This window comes from Ostrinia nubilalis, chromosome Z (assembly GCF_963855985.1).
Source record: "Ostrinia nubilalis chromosome Z, ilOstNubi1.1, whole genome shotgun sequence".
Classification (NCBI taxonomy): Eukaryota; Metazoa; Arthropoda; class Insecta; order Lepidoptera; family Crambidae; genus Ostrinia; species Ostrinia nubilalis.
The window spans coordinates 17,492,885-17,512,492 of NC_087119.1; the positions used below are offsets into that span (position 1 = coordinate 17,492,885).

A 19,608-nucleotide genomic window follows, 5' to 3' on the forward strand; every position below is an offset into this window, starting at 1 on the left:
CGCTAATACCTAAAATATAGAAGAAGTAATTAATGTTTATCAATTTGATTAATTAATGTGATATAAACATTAATTTTGTAAAAACTTAACACAAACACAAAACTAAATTAGATCCAAAGACACTTTCCAAATTACAAAAAACTAATGATTTGAAATCATGCCGTTTACAATTTATTGGCATTTATTATTAATAAAAACTTCCGATTTTATATTAGTTCTCTGATAAGTCTTACATGACGATTGAGTTCAGCTTTGCATTTTTATTAAGACGTAATTAAAGAAAAGTTTAGTATAAACATTTAATAATTTATAATACATGGCCAGAAGTTATCCTGCCGTCATATTATGAATTATTACATGTTTATTGTTTATACTCGTAAAACTAATATAGATTACAGGATGATTTAAGCAGACCGTCGAAGCTTGGCAAAGCTTCGTAGCTTCATACTTGATTTGTGTCTGCTATGGCCCCAAGATCTATTCATGGTTCCATTTCCCATTGGTAGATCATAAAAATACTCAACAATTAACTAGAAGGGGATCAGGGCCACAACGTGTTTACATCCGTGCTTGGCAGTCTTTTACTGCCTCCTACTTTTAATACCCAATCAAATTTACTTACCGTTGGTTATTTTGCCAGTTTAACGATATCGTTAAAGTGTCATTACACTTTTTCATGTGGTGTTGGGGCGCCATCACACGATCAGAATGGGGTAAGTTCTACACGATTTTATTGCTTGACTACTAGCTACTTGTGGATTCTTAGGGTTTCACTTGAATGCTTTTTATTAATTTGAAGCGATGAGTAATTGAATTATGGCAGTACTTGATAAACAATAAAAACATTCCAATAATTTCATAGGAATATACTGTTCAATATTTAAGTTGTAAATGGACTGACGCGAAAACAAGACTGTTCATGCTTATAAATTAATATTGTTAAAACGGCAGCTTCAGAACATTTATCGAACACAGGTTGTTAAAATAAGTCAAAATCATTTGAAAATAAACCTCAAATGAGTACAAATCTAACATTATTAGTAGTATTGAAACTAAAACAAAGAACTCTTATATTACACGCCGTATTTTCACAAGTTTAGCAGCTGTCGCTTCGCTATATATTCAATAATATCCAGCAAGTTTAATATCGACCCCGAACCATATTCAGTATAAATATTAGAAATCACGAGGCGATAAGCTCAGAGGGAACAGATGCGTGTGCACCCTTACTGTACCTACACTGTATGGTAGATTTACGTTACTTTTAATGTAAATCGTTTATACCTTAGTTAAAGTTACTGTGCTTTCATATTTATTGATTAGAGTCTCGGTTTACTACGAATATATCAAATTTCTATATTCCTATATAAGCAATTATTTTAGAAAAAAAACTTACATAGAAGTAAAAACAGTTACCTAAGGTGCAATGATGTACCATAGTCGGTTATTTGCCGACGGACATCAGTCCCTAGCTAGATAATAAAATATACATATTTCATATTCCATATTTAGCGAAACCCAATTCTTAATAAATAATTAATTAAAAGTACAATGTTACCTACATTGTACTTTTAATTAATTATTTACATGTAAATGAACTTTCTGTAGAAATATCCTCAAACAGGATTTACTTTGAGATGTGTATGATACGAAAGACAAATATTCCGACTTGTCTCCTTAATCAGCATTAATAAAACCGGAAGTGATTACCAAATGGCTGGAGGCGCATTGATATAACGATTAATTGGGAATATCCCGTCTGATGGCATCCATCTTCGATTCATCCAAAAGATCTTTTAAACTCCAATAATCGTTTTGAGGTCTTATTATCTGTATAATTATTAATTAACTCATAATCGGTCAAAACCACTTTTGACTGCAAAGATCAGTCAAAAGTGGTTTTGGCCCTTGGTCAATATCGCTTTTGACTGATTTTTCCAGTCAAAGGTGCTTTTGAACAAGCGCGTTAGTCAAAACCACTTTTGACTGCAAAAAATCAGTCAAAAGTGCTTTCGCCTGTATAAAATTTTACCAATCAGTTCAAACTTCATACAAAGTAAAGATTTTACTTATAATTTTGTCTGACAAATAACTAGATTTCTTAAAAATATGATAAGAAATACAAAACAACATTACAGTGGTACCTAAGGTCGGTGTGATAACGTTGTATGCACAAATCATATCAAAGTTAGACTTTAAACTGCTTTTATAACATAGGTGTTGATGATTTCCTAGTAATTTTCACTGATCATAACACTTCGTATGAATTTAGACTGATTTTTGCAGTAAAAAGTGGTTTTGACTGATTATGAGTTTTGACTGCAACATACTTAATCAAAAAGATTTATTGTCCATCAGACGACTAAATAAAATACATACTTATCCCTCTAGTGACCGTTCGATAAATTAACTAAGCTAACTATATTTCTCATTATGCTTTAATATTTATTGAATTTCCCTTTATCTATAAACAAGCAATCTTATTTTCACGTCTTTATCCTTCACCCGATGCCGAGATACGTTTTGAACATGGAAAATATTTGCTCTCGTTTGATTTTATTATCATACCCTATCGGCTCATGCATCGTTGCCCTGGGTTCCACGATAACGATCCCAGCTACCACAACAGCATATGCGTACGTAAATTTAGCACTTCGCTACAGCCGACGACGCAGGCTTATACTTATCATATTTCAACCATGATAAAATCGATTCAGACCATAGTTGCGATTGACGGAAACGCCAATAGTGCGTGCAGACTACTAAAATTATTCAAAGCGGGAATAGAAATAAAGGCCAATTTCCAATATATCCTCCAAACTAGTAGCTGTTGAGTTGCGATATGATAGGATACGACGTTGTTCTGACAACTATCCAGATATTAAAACTGAAACTCTATTACGTTATTCTAGAAAGTTCCTGACAATAACAATTTTACAGGGATATACACCACTTCACATTGCAATGCAGTTTCGCCATGAAAATGTGTACAGGCTCCTGGTTGAAGTGTATGGTATGTACTTAATTAACTAATATTATATCAACCGTTAAACTTATTTAAATCGTACTTAATACATAACAGTTACGGCACAGAATAATAATAAGTACTACGTACAGAAGTTTTACTTCGCGAAGGTATTTAAAAAAATGTATGCTCAATGTCATTAACAATATGGTGTAATTTAGCTTGTCTCTAGAGTCAAGCAAGTTTGTCAGAAGTTTTGTTGACAAACGTCAGTGATCGGTACTGCGCCGAAGCTATAGGGCTGACTTCGGTAAAATGATGTGACGTGAGGTGCCAATCTGCAGAAAATGGCGGAGGAAATACATGATTTAGCATGAATTATCATGAATAATATTAACTACTTATTTACCTCTCAGTGTCTTCAGGCAACTTAAAAAAGTACATTCTGTGTTTTTATTATTATTTAGGCAGTTAAATACTGCACAGTATTTAGTACACCATTTTCTTTATTTTTTTCCATCATACACAAGAATACGCGTGCGTGAGTCAATGTTCGCTCGTATGTGAGGCCTTGTCGAATAGTACTCTTGTAGGGGGCAATCGTGCGTGTTTTGTTTTCGATGTAAACTCGCGGAGATGAACAGGCCTGGTTACGGGTAAATAGAAATGATTCCAATTTCGAACCATAATCATAAACAATCAAATTAAAACTAAATATTACTTGATGCAATCATCAAGTAGGTAATGTTTAGTTTGATAATGATTTAAAAAAATTTTTTTTTTGGACAATTTCACACAGCACCAGCTAGCCCCAAAGTAAGCAACTTAATGCTTGTGTTATGGGTGCTAGCTTAACGGATATACTACTTATATACTTTTTTTTTTAATACATATTATACATAGTCACACCCAGACCCGTCACAGAAATTAAAATTCATCATTTCAATTTCTGCCCGGCCGGGAATCGAACCCGGGACCTCTCGGCATAGTAGTCCGTTCTGAACCACTACACCAAACGGCCGACTATGCCGACTATAAAATAAATTCAAGATTGATGGAATACCATCAATCTTGAAATTATTTTTGAATCATTACTAGGTATATTATATGTATAGGAAATGTCAAATAAACATACTCGACTGTCGAGTATTTTAGAATTTTCGAGCTCTTGCTAGTGTAAATCCTGACACCAATCTCTCGATGTTCCAACGAACAGAGCTTTCCTGCAAATCGTCAGAGTTGTTCGTCGGGTAACCGCTTCGTATAATACTAGTTCGTTCTAACATCACACTTCGTCAGACAGAAGGACATCGCAATATAAACTGTTACATATTTTATAACGATATTTGAAATAGAAATTATATGATCCATTTATGTCAAATTAATATACTTAAATTAACTATTTCTACTACAGATGCTGACCCAAACGTCCGCGACTGGTCTGGAAGAAAACCGAGGCAGTACCTAGTTCATATGGATACCTCATTATCACCTGGATGCTTTCGAAGTAAGTATATACTAGTCTTTAATTACGTGACGTGATAGAGTAAATCCGTAATTATTGTTTCATAATATCTTATTGTCGGATATTCTTCACAAATGAATAACTAAATATTACACAAAGACGATCCCGTTAATCATAAATAAGATCCTAGCGAGTGAGTGAGATGAATAGAGCCGGCATATTGTTTTGCGCGGTATAACGCTACTGTTTGTTGCGGGAAAAAACGAGAAAATTGTATAACTCTTGTCTAATGAATACATTTTTTTATACTAATTACCAATTAGCGCTAATTATTATGGGTACGGAATATACGTCGGGGTTACTGTTGATTCGATATATTCCTTATAAAAGGTGATAGAGGAGCAAAAACACACCATCAACGTACAAAATACAATACCTTTCTAAATGATCTAGCTAATCTATCGTAAGATGTAAGTAGATAAAAACTTAATAAAGCTAGACAATGCTTAATAAATATTAGTGGGTTTGTGTTGTTTTCATTCCAATCTTAACTATAATTATAGTACGCTACAAAGGATTTGTTCAGGTGAAATGTATGAAGAGTCGTCTTTCATTCTTGTCACCGCCGCTTACCAAACCGTGGTCCCAAGACCAAGAGAAAACATCACTGATGTTGGAGAGATTCAAGCCCAAATCAACAGAAAACTTTAGTATTCCCGCCAAACTAGTACAGTCATTATGTAGCTCCTTGGAAATCTTAGAATTTTGCTCTGCTAACATACAGACAGTAAGCTAGTTACCGATGGCAAGGTGGACCGACGACCTCATAAAGGTAGCAGGAAGCAGCTGGATGCAGGCAAAAATCATTGGGGGAGGAATACTTATGTTCAGCAGTGGACGTCATATGGCAGAAATGATGATGAAGTTACGCGATTCAAATGGATTAGTACTACGTTTTTTAAATACAACATCATCTACCCAGTCGTTATCTTGCAGAGGCCGACAAGCTTGACGTCGGACGTACAATTCCGACCCAACCGGATTCACGAACCACTCCAAACTCCCTACTTAACACCATTGTTGACATGTCAAGTAAGGCAACTAGAACGTCAGAATGTCCACTTGTGTACCAAACGTTTTGCACAGAAATTGCATTTTTCACTTGGAAATAATTTGCTTGTTGCAATAACACTTTGTTAGGTACACGGAAAGTTGCAAAAATATTTGTAATTTTTTCAACACCGGGGCTTGGACTTCTTATAGAGATTTTCTTAAATAAGTATTATTTTAATTTTAATGATAAAAAGTATGCGGTAAGTTAATAAACACATACCTCGATCGACACATTAATTTCAGATTTTCATAAAATATTCATTCGGACAGTCAGAATACCTCTATATTTGATTCAACTCTCTGACTAAATAATAATACCTGATACGTAGTGAAGTCGATTCGGATAAATGGAAATCAATACGTCACTATCTATAGTTAAATGAATTAAACATTAATAGTGTCTGTCGGCTATGCCGCTCGAGGGAAGGCTTTAATTTAATTTTAAAAATTAAATAATACGGCAATTTAAAAGAAATGCTTGCCTCATCTGGAATTCGGATCGATCGATCGACGAAAAAAAACACAGCTCTAATCTAATAACGCATTTAAAGATGTTTAAACAGTTGCTTGGTCCGGGTAATTAACCAAATATGAAAAAAGAAACCGTATTTCTAAAATACCGATCGAGGGGAACAATTTCTTTCAAGTAACACGGTGTGTTGGGTTAGTAGTAGTTTCGCACGAATGTGCGAAACGTCCCCTTTCAAAAATATTTTTTTTTAAGTAGGCGTTTCGCCCGATTGTGTCAAAAGTATTAACAACGGGTGCGAATCGACCCCTTTGAGAACTAGTAATCGCATACTACTAGTTCAAAAAAGAGTCGATTCGCACGCGCATCTTTAAATGCGGGTTAGTAGTAGTTTCGCACGATTTTCCTTCGCACGAATGTCCCTTTCAAAAATATTTTTTTTAGTAGGCGTTTCGCCCGGATGTATTAAAAGTATTAAAATCGCGTTCGAATCGACTCTTTTTTGAACTATTAGTATGCGATTACTAGTTCTCAAAGGGGTCGATTCGCACCCGTTTTTAATACTTTTGATAAATCCGGGCGAAACGCCTACTAAAAAAAATGTTTTTTGAAAGGGGACGTTTCGCACATTCGTGCGAAGGAAAATCGTGCGAAACTACTACTAACCCTTAAATGCTATACACAACTAAAAATAATAAAATGACGTGCAATTTGCTATCTACAATCTACACTTTTTTTGGATAGCCCATTTATCGAGGAAGGCTTTACGCTATACAGGGTGTGGTTTTGTAAAACAACGCCCATCTCAGGGGTGTTTGTGCACATGAAAGTAATTACAAGATAAATATAAATAAATATTTAACTATTACTTTATTAGTAAAAACCTTGTTCAAACGTATCCTAAAACTTTCGAGACGCGCTCGTTACCGAAACAAAAACGGAAAATATTATTCAAACTATTTTCACGCGTACGAAGTCGTGGACACAGCTAGTCTATCTACAATCTACATACATAATACATATAATAAAAGCATTTTTCTCTGTGAGGCGTAGCCTTGGGTTAGCATGTGTTGTAAAAGTTTGCAGCTTACTTAATTAACATGGTATCAGAACGTGATACTTGTTACAGACAAACAAACGTATCTTAAGTATAATTCAAAGATTTTGTCGGCAATCTTTAGAGATTTCAATCAACCATCGCACCAGAAGCACTCATTTGTGTATTTTCCACACTCTTTTAAAGGCACAGTAAGTCACTTGTTTCTGTCATTCACAAACTGAGGACACCAAGTTTTTCTCAAATGTAGCACATAATTTATTTGTACGTATTTTTTAACTATGTATTTATGTGTAAAAAAGGATATTTTCTCAATGAAATTCAATTATTTTGGTTGTTTTATAGAATAAGGTACAAGTACAATTGTATGTTATGTAGCTAGGTTTACCACATATTTTATGATTGTATTTTTAATAAATACCTATTGCATAAAACATTTATGTATTTGCCTTCGACTTGTACCTACCTCAAACTTATCTATATCTGTTCTTAGAAAGCTATTGTTATTTTCTTTATAATGATAATCTGCAAAATGCACGTATATTAATTACTAATACTGGCATCTAATGGAAAACGATTATTATTGCAAACAAAAAAAAACATGAAAGTTTAATTTGTCCTGTCGACAATACAAACTGTAGGCACTTAAACCGGCTTTGAAATTCAAATGTATTGCTAACAACTCCGAATGTGTATAAAAATTCTCATCAAAAGTATATTTAATACAAATTATTATTTATCAACCCACTAGAAACAGTATTCTTACCTAACTCATTTCTCTACACAACACTTAATGTTCAATTAATGTGTTTCAGAAAAAGAGGGATTTTTACGCATCGGGTCCCTTAATGTTCGTGTGAAGAAAACAACCGAGGCGTTCAGCAATTTCCTAGGTGTGGGAGCGACCAGGGCGTCGGCTTATATACCCAAGTCTGCGAGGGACCGCGAGGAGAGGAGGTCTGATGATGGAGAGCTGCACAAGACTTGGGGCTCCGCTGATAACATTCCAGTACGTATTTTCAATGCAGACAGACACATGATGACACATCATCATTTCAGCCACAGAACGGCCACTGCTGAGGCTGCCTGATCCAATGATTTTCAGACACATCCATAACTATTCTTAAGGAATCTATACCATCTATACTAATATTATAAATGCGAAAGTAACTCTGTCTGTCTGTCTCTCTTTCACGCCAAAATCACTGAACCGATTTTGATGAAATTTGGCATAGAGATAGTTTGAGTCTCGGGAAAGGACATAGGATAGTTTTTATCCCGATTTTTGAAACAGGAACGCGCGTGCTAAAGTTTTTCTGTGAAAGACAAAATTCCACGCGGGCGAAGCCGCGGGCGGAGAGCTAGTTATAAATAAGTTTCAACTAAATGACGTCCACTGCTGGACAAAGACCCAAGGATTACCACAACGACCGATCCTGCACTGCCCGCACTCAGGCGCTTCTCGCGATCTTCACTAGATCGTCGGATAAATCCACACTTATATACTTCTTCTAATAAACTATGTCTGTCTATTACCTTTTCACGATTAAACCACTGTGACTGAAAGAAAAGATAATTAACGGACATATTTTGTACATTACTACTTAAATTTTCTTACATCTACTGTTTAATGCTAATAATTTGTTGCCAGTCAACGTTTTCTATAGTCCGATTTTTAATTCGACGGAATTCTGACAGCTGTCATTTTTTGACAATTCAGATGTAATAAGCCTTTTTTGCTTTGAATTATTAATAAATAATAAGAAATGAAATTTCATCAACTACAACTTACAAGAATGAACTATTGTTTGTTTCGTGAATTCAAGGTACACTAATTATTATGTACATTTTAGAGATTAAATAGAAAAAAAACGTGTTTTTAACACAGTAAAACAACATATTAACTTAAACGAAAATATGTATTGATCATCAATCATCATTATCGTCATCATAATCAACTTGGATTATAAAATTGGCATCTTGTTAAATTGATTATTTTATGAAGCTAAGATTTTATAAACAAAAGGATTTTCATAAAAAAGGTTTGTAACCCATGGATTATTGGCCAGGGAGTCCAGTAATAGAAAAATAATTTCCCAATTTTTTTTGTAACTTCTAAAATATGATAATAAAAATTCAAATAACCATTTTGAAATGATCAGTACATTTTTAAGCCTTAGTTTTTTAAGTGAAACCTTAAATTCAAGAAAGGATTATTTTTTAATTTGTGAAAATGCTCTCCATCCTTAGTGGGAATGTTTCAATGTTGGAAACACTTTTGAAATGTCAAAATTCCGTCGAATTAAAAATCAGAGTTTATACTGTAACATGGATACTTTCCGATTCATAGAAAGAAGATCACCTTATGCCGCCACCTATGAGCAGCAAAGTGAGGCGTCGCGGTGCTAGCGGACGCAAGGGGATCGGCTCGCACAGCCGAAGCACGCCATCTACCCCGGACCAGGTAAACCAAAACGCACCATAAAGCATTCCAGGAACCTCCAGCTTTACCGCGCTCGTCTCGGGACTTTTTAGTACTCGGGAACATTCCTAGATGTCGCTAGCGCGCGCGTAGCACCACCAACCCTTCTGATTCACCGACCGGACCGAGGGGAGAATTTATTGCGCACCTGCGCGGTAACCACTGCGCATCTCGCGAAATCAATATCCCCAGACGAAAGCAATTAACTCGTCCATTTTCGCTCGGGTCGTCTCCGGGGCTGCCAGGGTGCGCGGTCTCTTGGGAATTTCAAGGTAAGTGGATAGATAGCTTTTCAAACCTCCTTCAAATTAATTGAAAACCGAAGTGAGTAACAGTAAATTCAAAAACTTTAGCGCGATTTTAAAAGCGACTTTTTAATATACGTTTGAAACATCTACGTTGCAAAAGCGATTTATTTTTTTATCACGCAATAGCCTCTGATTGTTTTAGAAAGCTTGTTTGTAAAGTAAATTAAAGTGTGCTATTGCGATTTCTTAAATTAACATACTCCAACTCTTATGCTTTACCCAAAATCCCTCAAAACCATTATTTACAATGAAAAGTGTTTTAAATTCTTAAAGTATTAAATTCATTTTAATTAATTCATCTTATCAGATTTCACAATTTACTACCGCAGTTTAGCATCAACTTTGAAATATTGCAATTAACTATATAAAAAAAAAACTTATTTCACGGTGATTTAAATAAGAGTTTTTTTTTTTCGAATACGGAATCCATAAAATATTTAATTTTCACATGCGCAATACAATGAGTGCCTTTTCACACGTTCCGGTTGCTGGCTATCCGGCGCCGGGTACCCGATGGTGAAGTGTATGGGCATGGTACGGAGCTTTCACATGTTCCGGCGTAAATTAATCCGGCAGGCGGTCGCCGGGTGCGCGCCGGATCCACCACTGTACGTCCGGTCGCCGGGCACCGGTTAGCCGGCGGCCGAACTGACAGTGGTGTATGGAACATGCAACTAGCTTTCACACGCGCCGGCCGGTTAGTCGTCCAGGTACAGTCTGCGAGAGTTGCAGTTTCTCATTTTTGTATCCTGACGTTGCAAAGAGTTCTTCAAACGGTTATGTAATTCATCAAAAGTAGTTGTACTTGAAAAACCTGTCTTCATGTGCTCGTAGATCTGGGAATAATGTATAGAATAGGGAATGCAGAATCGGTTCTGGTTTGAGGAACCGGGTTTTTCGGGTCTGGTGGTCATAAGAACCGGGAGCCCCGGTTTTTTCGGTTCTTTCGGTTCCAAACAAACAATATTTTGATTGTTTTTTTTTATTGAAATAACACTTCTTTGAATAGACTATGAATAATCAACAAACATGATTTACAATATTTTTCTATTTTTACTAAATTCTACTCCCAAAAATAAAAAAAAGTAAAATATTTAGAATTAGTTTTCAATTGAGGTACAACTTAACGATATATTTGACTATTTATACAGGGTGGAAACGATAAGTGATCTCATGCGATTATTTCTAAACTATACAAGATATTGAAAAACTGGTTACTGATCCTGAAAGTGCTTCACGAGCTCTTTCCAACGGTATAAGTAATAGGTTACAGAATTAACTGGATCCATCCGAAAATTCAATGTTTTCAGCCTCCATACTAAATGTATGTCAGCCACACAATATTAGAAGTGTTATTTTTTTTTATTAAATAATAAACACTTAATTTGAACTCGTAAATTGCATTCTTATTTAAAAATTTTCATGGAAAACATTGGTTTTAGGCTTTACTTGCTATAATATTATCAAGACATGAGTGCCATGACTGTGGTAGTACTAAATGTATGTAAGCTGGAAACATTGAATTTTCGGATAGATCCAGTTTATTTTGTAACTTATTATTGGTACCGTTGGATAGAGCTCGTGAAGCACTTTCAGGATCAGTAACAAGTTTTTGGATATCTTGCACAGTTTTTAATATAATGTGGTTTTACTAAATGTATGGAAGCTGGAAACATTGAATTTTCGGATAGATCCAGTTTATTTTGTAACCTATTATTGATACCGTTGGATAGAGCTCGTAAAGCACTTTCAGGATCAGTAACCAGTTTTTGGATATCTTGTATAGTTTCGAAATAATCGAGTGAGATCACTTATCGTTTCCACCCTGTATATTGACTGTCAGATGCAAAGCAAATAAAGGAGTCAGTCTTGCCAACTCTCATACAAAAATAACATCATCATCATCATTTAAAGTTTAAATGATGATGATTTTATTATTTTTATTATTTGTTTAAATTTTAAACCATAGGATAGGACGTCCACTGCTGAACATAAACCTCCCCCAATGCTTTCCATGTTGATCGATTGGTAGCGGCCTGCGTCCAGCGCTTCCCTGCTACCTTTATGATGTCGTCGGTCCACCTTGTGGGTGGACGTTCCACGCTGCGTTTTTCGATACGCGGCCTCCATTCCAGGACCTTCCTGCCCCATCGGCCGTCAGTTCTGCGTCCGCGTCGGGCTATGTTCGCTGAGTCCGCTGACATAGAAATGAGGAGATCCGTAAATGAACTAAAGTAGCGAATTTAGTTCATTTACGGATCTCCTCATTTCTGATTCGATCTCGTAAAGAAACTCCGAGCATAGCCCTCTCCATAGCACGCTGTGCAACTTTGAGCTTCTGTATAAGGCCTACAGTGAGAGGCCACGTTTCCGAGCCATAAGTCATCACTGGTAACACACATTGGTTGTAGACTTTCGTCTTCAGGCACAGAGGTATTTTGGATGAAAAGATGTTGCGTAGTTTCCCGAACGCTGCCTAGCCGAGTTGGATTCGACATTGACCCCCTTTTCGAAATTGGACCTACCTAGCTGGATCGTTTGTCCGAGGTAGACATACTTGTCAACAATCTCGAGGATTGAGCTCCCAACCGAAACTGGGTAGGGCGCAACATGGACATTGGACATAAGCTTTGTTTTGTCCATATTCATCCTCAGGCCTACCTCTTAGGAAACTCGATTAAGGTCTTTGAGCATTGTGCCAAGATCTTACAACGATTCTGCCATGACCACAATCAGTATCGTGGGCAAACCGAAGGTGAGTGATGTACTCGCCATTAATGTTTATGCCGAATCCTTTCCATTCAAGGAGTTTAAAAGCGTCTTCCAATGCAGTGGTGAACAGTTTAGGAGATATAACATCTCCCTGCCCAACGCCTCACTGCAGAGGAATCGTCCTCGTGCTCTGCTCCTTTACTCGGACCGACATGGTGGCGTTTTTGTACAAGCACTTTTCAGCACCTCGATATACCGATAGTCAATACGGCACCGCTGAAGAGACTGTAAGCACTGCCCAAGACCCGATCGAATCGAAGACCTTCTCATAGTCTACGAACGCCAAGCATAGTGGCAAGTTATACTCCTCAATCTTCTGTATAACCTGTCGCAGCGTAAGCGCACAAAAATGTGCCAGTGTATTAAAAAAAAATAAGAAAAATGCTTAAAATATTTACATCTATAATATAAAAATGAATCGCAAAATGTGTTGGTAAGCGCATAACTCAACAACGCCTGGACCAATTTTACCAATTCTTTTTTTAAAATGTTTGTTGAAGTCCAAGGATGGTTTTTACAGCGAGAAAAGTTTGAATAATTTCCGGGTAAACCCTAAAAAACTCGAAACTTCACCCCTAAGGGTAAAACGGGGTCCACGCGTACGAAGTCGCGGGCGGCCGCTAGTATCTCATAAAAAAAAACAAAGTACAAAACTAATAAGTAGGTAATCTTTATTAGTAGCTAATCTGATATCTTTACGTTCTCTATACGTTCGCAAATTTTCTTGTGACGACTCATGCCTAATACCTATAACAGATTTTTAGATAACTATGCAAAACCCGAAAGTACCGAAAGAACCGGGTTTTGAATTTTTAAAACCCGGTTCTTAAGCTGTCGAAAAAACCCGGGTTTTCCCGGTTCTTTCGGTTCCGGGATTACCCGGGTACAAACCCTAGTATAGAATGCACCTAATGCTTCTCTTTTCATATTAATTGTATGAACCCAATAATTTCTTGATATTTCTTTCCGGCGCAGATATTTTCGTCTTCGATATTTTCAACCGACTTCAAAAAAAGGAGGAGGTTCTCAATTCGACCCGTATGTTTTTTTTTTTTTTTTTCTATGTTTGTTACGCGATAACTCCGCCAATTATGAACCGATTTGAACAAATCTTTTTTCTGCGTATAGGTAATACCTCAAGGGTGGTCCCATTTAAATTTAATAATAGAAAAAACAACCCCCAAGGGTGGAAAATTGGGGATGAACTTTTTTATACGCAATATCTCCGCCGATTATAAATCGATTTGAACGATTATTTTTTGTTGAATAGGTATTATCAAAAGGGTGGTTTCATGCGAATTTGAAGAAAATATTTCACCCCCAAGGGTGGAAAATTGGGGATGAACTTTTTTATACGCAATATTTTCAATTTTTAGTTTTTTTTTTGTGTTCAGTTTCACGCATTTGAAGTCGGTTTTATTTTTTTTAAAAGTTAATTTTTTATGCATAGCAAGGCAGGTATTTGATCACAATCGCACCTGATGTTAAGTGGGATGCAGTCTAGGATATAAAAGCCACATTGCAATTATTTGTTCACGGTCCATCTTTGAAAGTATGAAATGAACGAGACTGTACTCTTGTCGGCTCTCTAGTCGATACTGCCGTCATCAACCGGAGCGTGTGAAAGCTCATTTGACGCCGGGTAGCCGGCGCCGGATAGCCGGCAACCGGAACGTGTGAAAAGGCACTGACTCATCAGGGACGCATTATACGCATGCGCGAGGGGTCAAGTATTGATCGGGAATTAGAAATTGGCAAGATACTATTAACAAGACATTAGTAACATAAATATATAGAAAAATAAATAAAGTTTGACACAAAACAACGGCTGTGAACACAAGGAAATATGACGCCGTAATTAAGCACACATCAAAACTATTTAGTAAGCAGATTGCATTATTAAAATTAAAATTCGTGATTAGCAAAAACATATTTTTTTAAGTGCGCAGTACTAGGTATAAAAGTAATTTTCATGAGTCATCTCTGACGAAATTTGATTTACGCATGCGCGACGTCGGTGACCGTTGACTATTGAAATAAAATACAAAATAAAAAACTATACAGCTAAAAACCTTCGGTCAATCACAGGCATAAAAATAATGAAACCTTTTTGTTAAATTAAACAGAAAATATGATTTTCTTCAATGACTTATCAGTGACATCAAATAACGTACCTACGCATGCCCGTCACATACTTGGCCCGTGTAAATAAATCGGACAAACGGCCTCATAAATTAAATATTTTATTTAAAAATTATGGACCAGGTATGAAAAATAATCCTTAAAAAAATTAAATAGTGAGAGATTCGCATGCGTTAACAAAATGTCGGCATCTCTCACGATCGGTGACAGCGGTCACGCATGAGCCGTTTGTTGTTGAACTACTTACTGCGCAACTATTTTTGTGTCCTGTTGAACGTCGTCACTGCTAGAGATTTTCGTGATTAGAAAGTAAATTGCAGTCTTAGATGAAGCAATAAAGTTAACGTTAATATTTGTGTTGAAAAATAATAATTAAAAATAATTTAATAGTGAGTGTTTCGCATAAGTGTAACAAAATGTCGGCATCTCTCACGACCGGTGACAGAGGTCACGCATGCGCCGTTTGCTGTCGAAATATTGCGCAAATACGTTTGTGTCAAGTAGTTAAACGTCATCACTACTAGAGATTTTCGTGAGTAGAATGTAAATTGCAGACGTAGATGAATCAAACGTTAAAGTTAATATTTGTATATTGAAAAATAATACTTAAAACAAATTAAAATAGTAATTCGCATAAGTGTAACAAAATGTCGGCATCTTTCACGACCGATGACAAACTCAGGCATGCGCCATTTGGTCGACCTACTGCGCAAATACATTTATGTCAAGTTAAACGTCATCACAGCTAGAGATTTTCGGGATTTGAAAGCAAATTGCAGTCGTAGATGAAGCAATAAAAGTTAACGTTAATATTTGTGCATTGAAAAATACTCATTAAAAAGAATTTAAATAGTGAGTGATTCGCTTAAGTGTAACAAAATGTCGGCGCCTCTCACGACCGGTGAAAAAATCAGGCATGCGCCGTTTGTAGTCGAACTACTGCGCAAATACGTTGGTGTCAAGTTAAACGTCATCACTACTAGAGATTTTCGTGATAAGAAAGTAAATTGCAGTCGTAGATAAGTCAAACGTTATAATTAACGTTAGTAATTGTGTATTGAAAAATAATACTTGAAACAAATTAAAATAGTAAGTGATTAAACTACTGAGATTGTTCTGCCGTTCGTTAACGTTAATATTCGTGCGTTGAAAAATAGTCATTAAAAAGAATTTAAATAGTGAGTGATTCGCATAAGTGTAACAAAATGTCGGCATCTCTCACGACCGGTGACAGAGGTCACGCATGCGCCGTTTGTTGTTAAACTACTGCGCAAATATTTTTGTGTCAAGTTAAACGTCATCACAATCAGATATTTTGGTGATTAAAAAATATATTGCAGTCGTAGATGGAGCAAACGTTAAAGTTAACGTTAATAGTTGCTTATTGAAAAATAAAGACATAGTGAGTGATTCCCATGCGTGTAACATAAAATGTCGGCATCTTTCAAGACCGATGACAAAGGTCACGCATGCGCCATTTGTTGTTGAACTACTGCGCAACTATTTTTGTGTCATATTGAACGTCGTCACTGCTAGAGTTTTTCGTGATTAGAAAGTAAATTGCAGTCATAGATGAATCAAACGTTAATGTTTGTGTATTGAAAAATAATAATTTACTTAGTGCAGTCGTAGATGAAACAAAAGTTAACGTGCATATTTAATTTGTGTATTGAAAAGTAATACTTGAAAAAATTTTAATAGTGAATGATTTGCATTACTCTAACAAAATGTCGGCGTCTCTCACGACCGATGACAAACTCAGGTATGCGCCATTTGCTGTCGAACTACTGCGCAAATACGTTTGTGCCAAGTTAAACGTCATCACTACTAGAGATTTTCGTGATTAGAAAGCAAATTGCAGTCATAGATCAAACAAATAATTAACGTTAATATTTGTGTATTGAAAAAGATTTAAAATAGGGAGTGATTCGCGTTACTAGGGAGTTACACGACCGGTGACGGAAGTCACGCATGCGCCGTTTGTTGTCGAACTACTGCGCAAATACATTTGTGTCAAGTTAAACGTCATCACTACTAGAGATTTTCGTGACTTGAAAACAAATTGCAGTCGTAGATGAAGCAATAAAAGTTTACTTTAATATTTGTGTGTTGAAAAATGATAATTAAAAAGATTTTAAATAGTGATTCGCATAAGTGTAACAAAATGTCGGCATCTCTCACGACCGGTGACAGACGTCACGCATGCGCCGTTTGTTGTTGAACTACTGCGCAAATACGTTGGTGTCAAGTTAAACGTCATTACTATTAGAGATTTTCGTGATAAGAATGTAAATTGCAGTCGTAGATGAATCAAACGTTAAATTTAATATTTGTGTGTTGAAAAATAATCATTAAAAATAATTTAATAGTGAGTGATTTGCATAAGTGTAACAAAACATCTCTCACGACCGGTGACAGAAGTTACGCATGCGCCGTTTACTGTCGAACTTAAACGTGTCAAGTTAAACGTCATAACTACTAGAGATTTTCCTAATTTGAAAGCAAATTGCAGTCGTAGATGAAGCAATAAAAGTTAACATTGATATAATTATATGTGTTGAAAAATAATAATTAAATAGAATTTAAATAGTGAGTGATTCGCATTACTGTAACAAAATGTCGGCATCTCTCATGACCGGTGACAGAGGTCACGCATGCGCCGTTTGTTGTTGAACTACTGCGCAAATATTTTTGTGTCAAGTTAAACGTCATCACTACTAGAGATTTTTGTGATCAGAAAGTAAATTGCAGTCCTAGATGAATCAAACGTTAAAGTTAACGTTAATATTTGTGTATTGAAAAATAAAGACATAGTGGGTGATTCCCATGCGTGTAACATAAAATGTCGGCATCTTTCAAGACCGATGACAAAGGTCACGCATGCGCCGTTTGTTGTATAACTACTGCGCAACTATTTTTGTGTCAAGTTAAACGTCATCACTACTAGAGATTTTCGTGATCTGAAATCAAATGCAGTCGTAGATGAAGCAATAAAAGTTAACGTTAATATTTGTGTGTTGAAAAATATTCAAAAGATTTTAAATAGGGAGTGGTTCGCATACGTGTAACAAAATGTCGGCATTTCTCGCGACCGGTGACACAGGCCACGCATGCGCCGTTTGATGTCGAACTACTGCGCAAATACGTTTGTGTCAAGTAGTTAAATGTCATTAGTACTAGACATTTTCGTGAAAAGAAAGTAAATTGCAGTCGTAGATGAATCAAACGTTAAAGTTAATATTTGTGTGTTGAAAAATAATCATTAAAAAGAATTTAATAGTGAGTGATTCGCATAAGTGTAACAAAATGTCGGCATCTCTCACGACCGGTGACAGAGGTCACGCATGCGCCGTTTGTTGTTTAACTACTGCGCAAATACGTTTGTGTCAAGTAGTTAAATGTCATTACTACTAGACATTTTCGTGATAAGAAAGTAAATTGCAGTCGTAGATGAATCAAACGTTAAAGTTAATGTTTGTGTGTTGAAAATAATCATTAAAAAGAATTAAATAGTGAGTGATTCGCATAAGTGTTACAAAATGTCGGCATCTCTCACGACCGGTGACAGAGGTTACGCATGCGCCGTTTGTTGTCGAACTACTGCGCAAATACGTTTGTGTCAAGTAGTTAAATGTCATTACTACTAGACATTTTCGTGATAAGAAAGTAAATTGCAGTCGTAGATGAATCAAACGTTAAAGTTAATATTTGTGTGTTGAAAATAATCATTAAAAAGAATTAAATAGTGAGTGATTCGCATAAGTGTTACAAAATGTCGGCATCTCTCACGACCGGTGACAGAGGTCACGCATGCGCCGTTTGTTGTTTAACTACTGCGCACATATTTTTGTGTCACGTTAAACGTCATCACTATTAATAAAACGCATATTTAACAATATTCACCGCTACTAGAGATTTTCGTGATTACCCATAAAGACAGCCTACACAGTATAAAAGATTATTAAGAGAACTTTCTTGGGATAAAATCAATAATGTTGAGACATTTTCATCTACCTGTAACCTCTAAATATTCTAATGCGCATGTCTTTCTCAATAACCTATTACGGCGCATGTCCGAAATTCTTCGCGCATGCGCGTTGTACTTTTGGACATCAATCAATTGCCCGGTACATCACAAGTTGATAACATGTGCGTTTATTTTTCTTGCTCTTGTGAAAAGCTGTATAAGATTCTATCAATTCAGATTAGTAAATAAATTCGTAATAGTGAGTGCGATTGGTCGTAAGTGTTACATGAAAGGTAATTCTTTTTCTTATTATAATCAAATCAGTCATTTCAAAACATGGTCAATTTGCCAATGGCCATGTCGATAAATAAGCACGTCAAACATAGAAAGAATTGATCACTTTGGCATTTTTATTTAGATTTACGTAGGAATGTTTTTATTATTACTGCAATATATTTATTAAAGCAATAATTTTGAACTTTTGACATGTCCTCAGAATTGATCAAAAAATGGTGCGCTCACTTAAGTATATGTAATTATTTGCCACCTAAAAACACTAAACGGCAAATATTATATCATAATGTGAGTACATAATATTAAATCTTGCTATATTTTATACGTTTTACCTGTCACCTGATAATTTTCCATTGCGCATTTATTTTCCAGCAGCCATTACTGCGCATGTCACGAATTCACCGCACATGCGCGTTACACTAATGGATATCAATCAATAGGCCGGTTCATCACAAGTTGCCCACGTCTAGTCCTTTATTTTGTTTAACGTCTTTAAAAATAAAATTTCTTCTTATCTTTCTTTTGTGAGTAAATCTTAATAGTGTGTGGGTGAAATTATTACATCAATCAAAGG

The 19,608-nt window shown here is 35.9% G+C and overlaps 1 protein-coding gene across 1 annotated transcript in view; it reads left to right on the forward strand.

Annotated features, from left to right (window-relative positions):
• LOC135086664 (ankyrin repeat domain-containing protein SOWAHC-like) overlaps window positions 1–19,608 on the forward strand; it is a 40,312-nt gene that overhangs the window by 1,400 nt on the left and 19,304 nt on the right. The window contains exons 2-5 of the mRNA XM_063981438.1: window positions 2,941–3,013; window positions 4,380–4,472; window positions 7,885–8,078; window positions 9,420–9,533. Coding sequence (XP_063837508.1) covers window positions 2,941–3,013; window positions 4,380–4,472; window positions 7,885–8,078; window positions 9,420–9,533 — 474 coding nt within the window. The remainder of the gene's footprint in view (window positions 1–2,940; window positions 3,014–4,379; window positions 4,473–7,884; window positions 8,079–9,419; window positions 9,534–19,608) is intronic.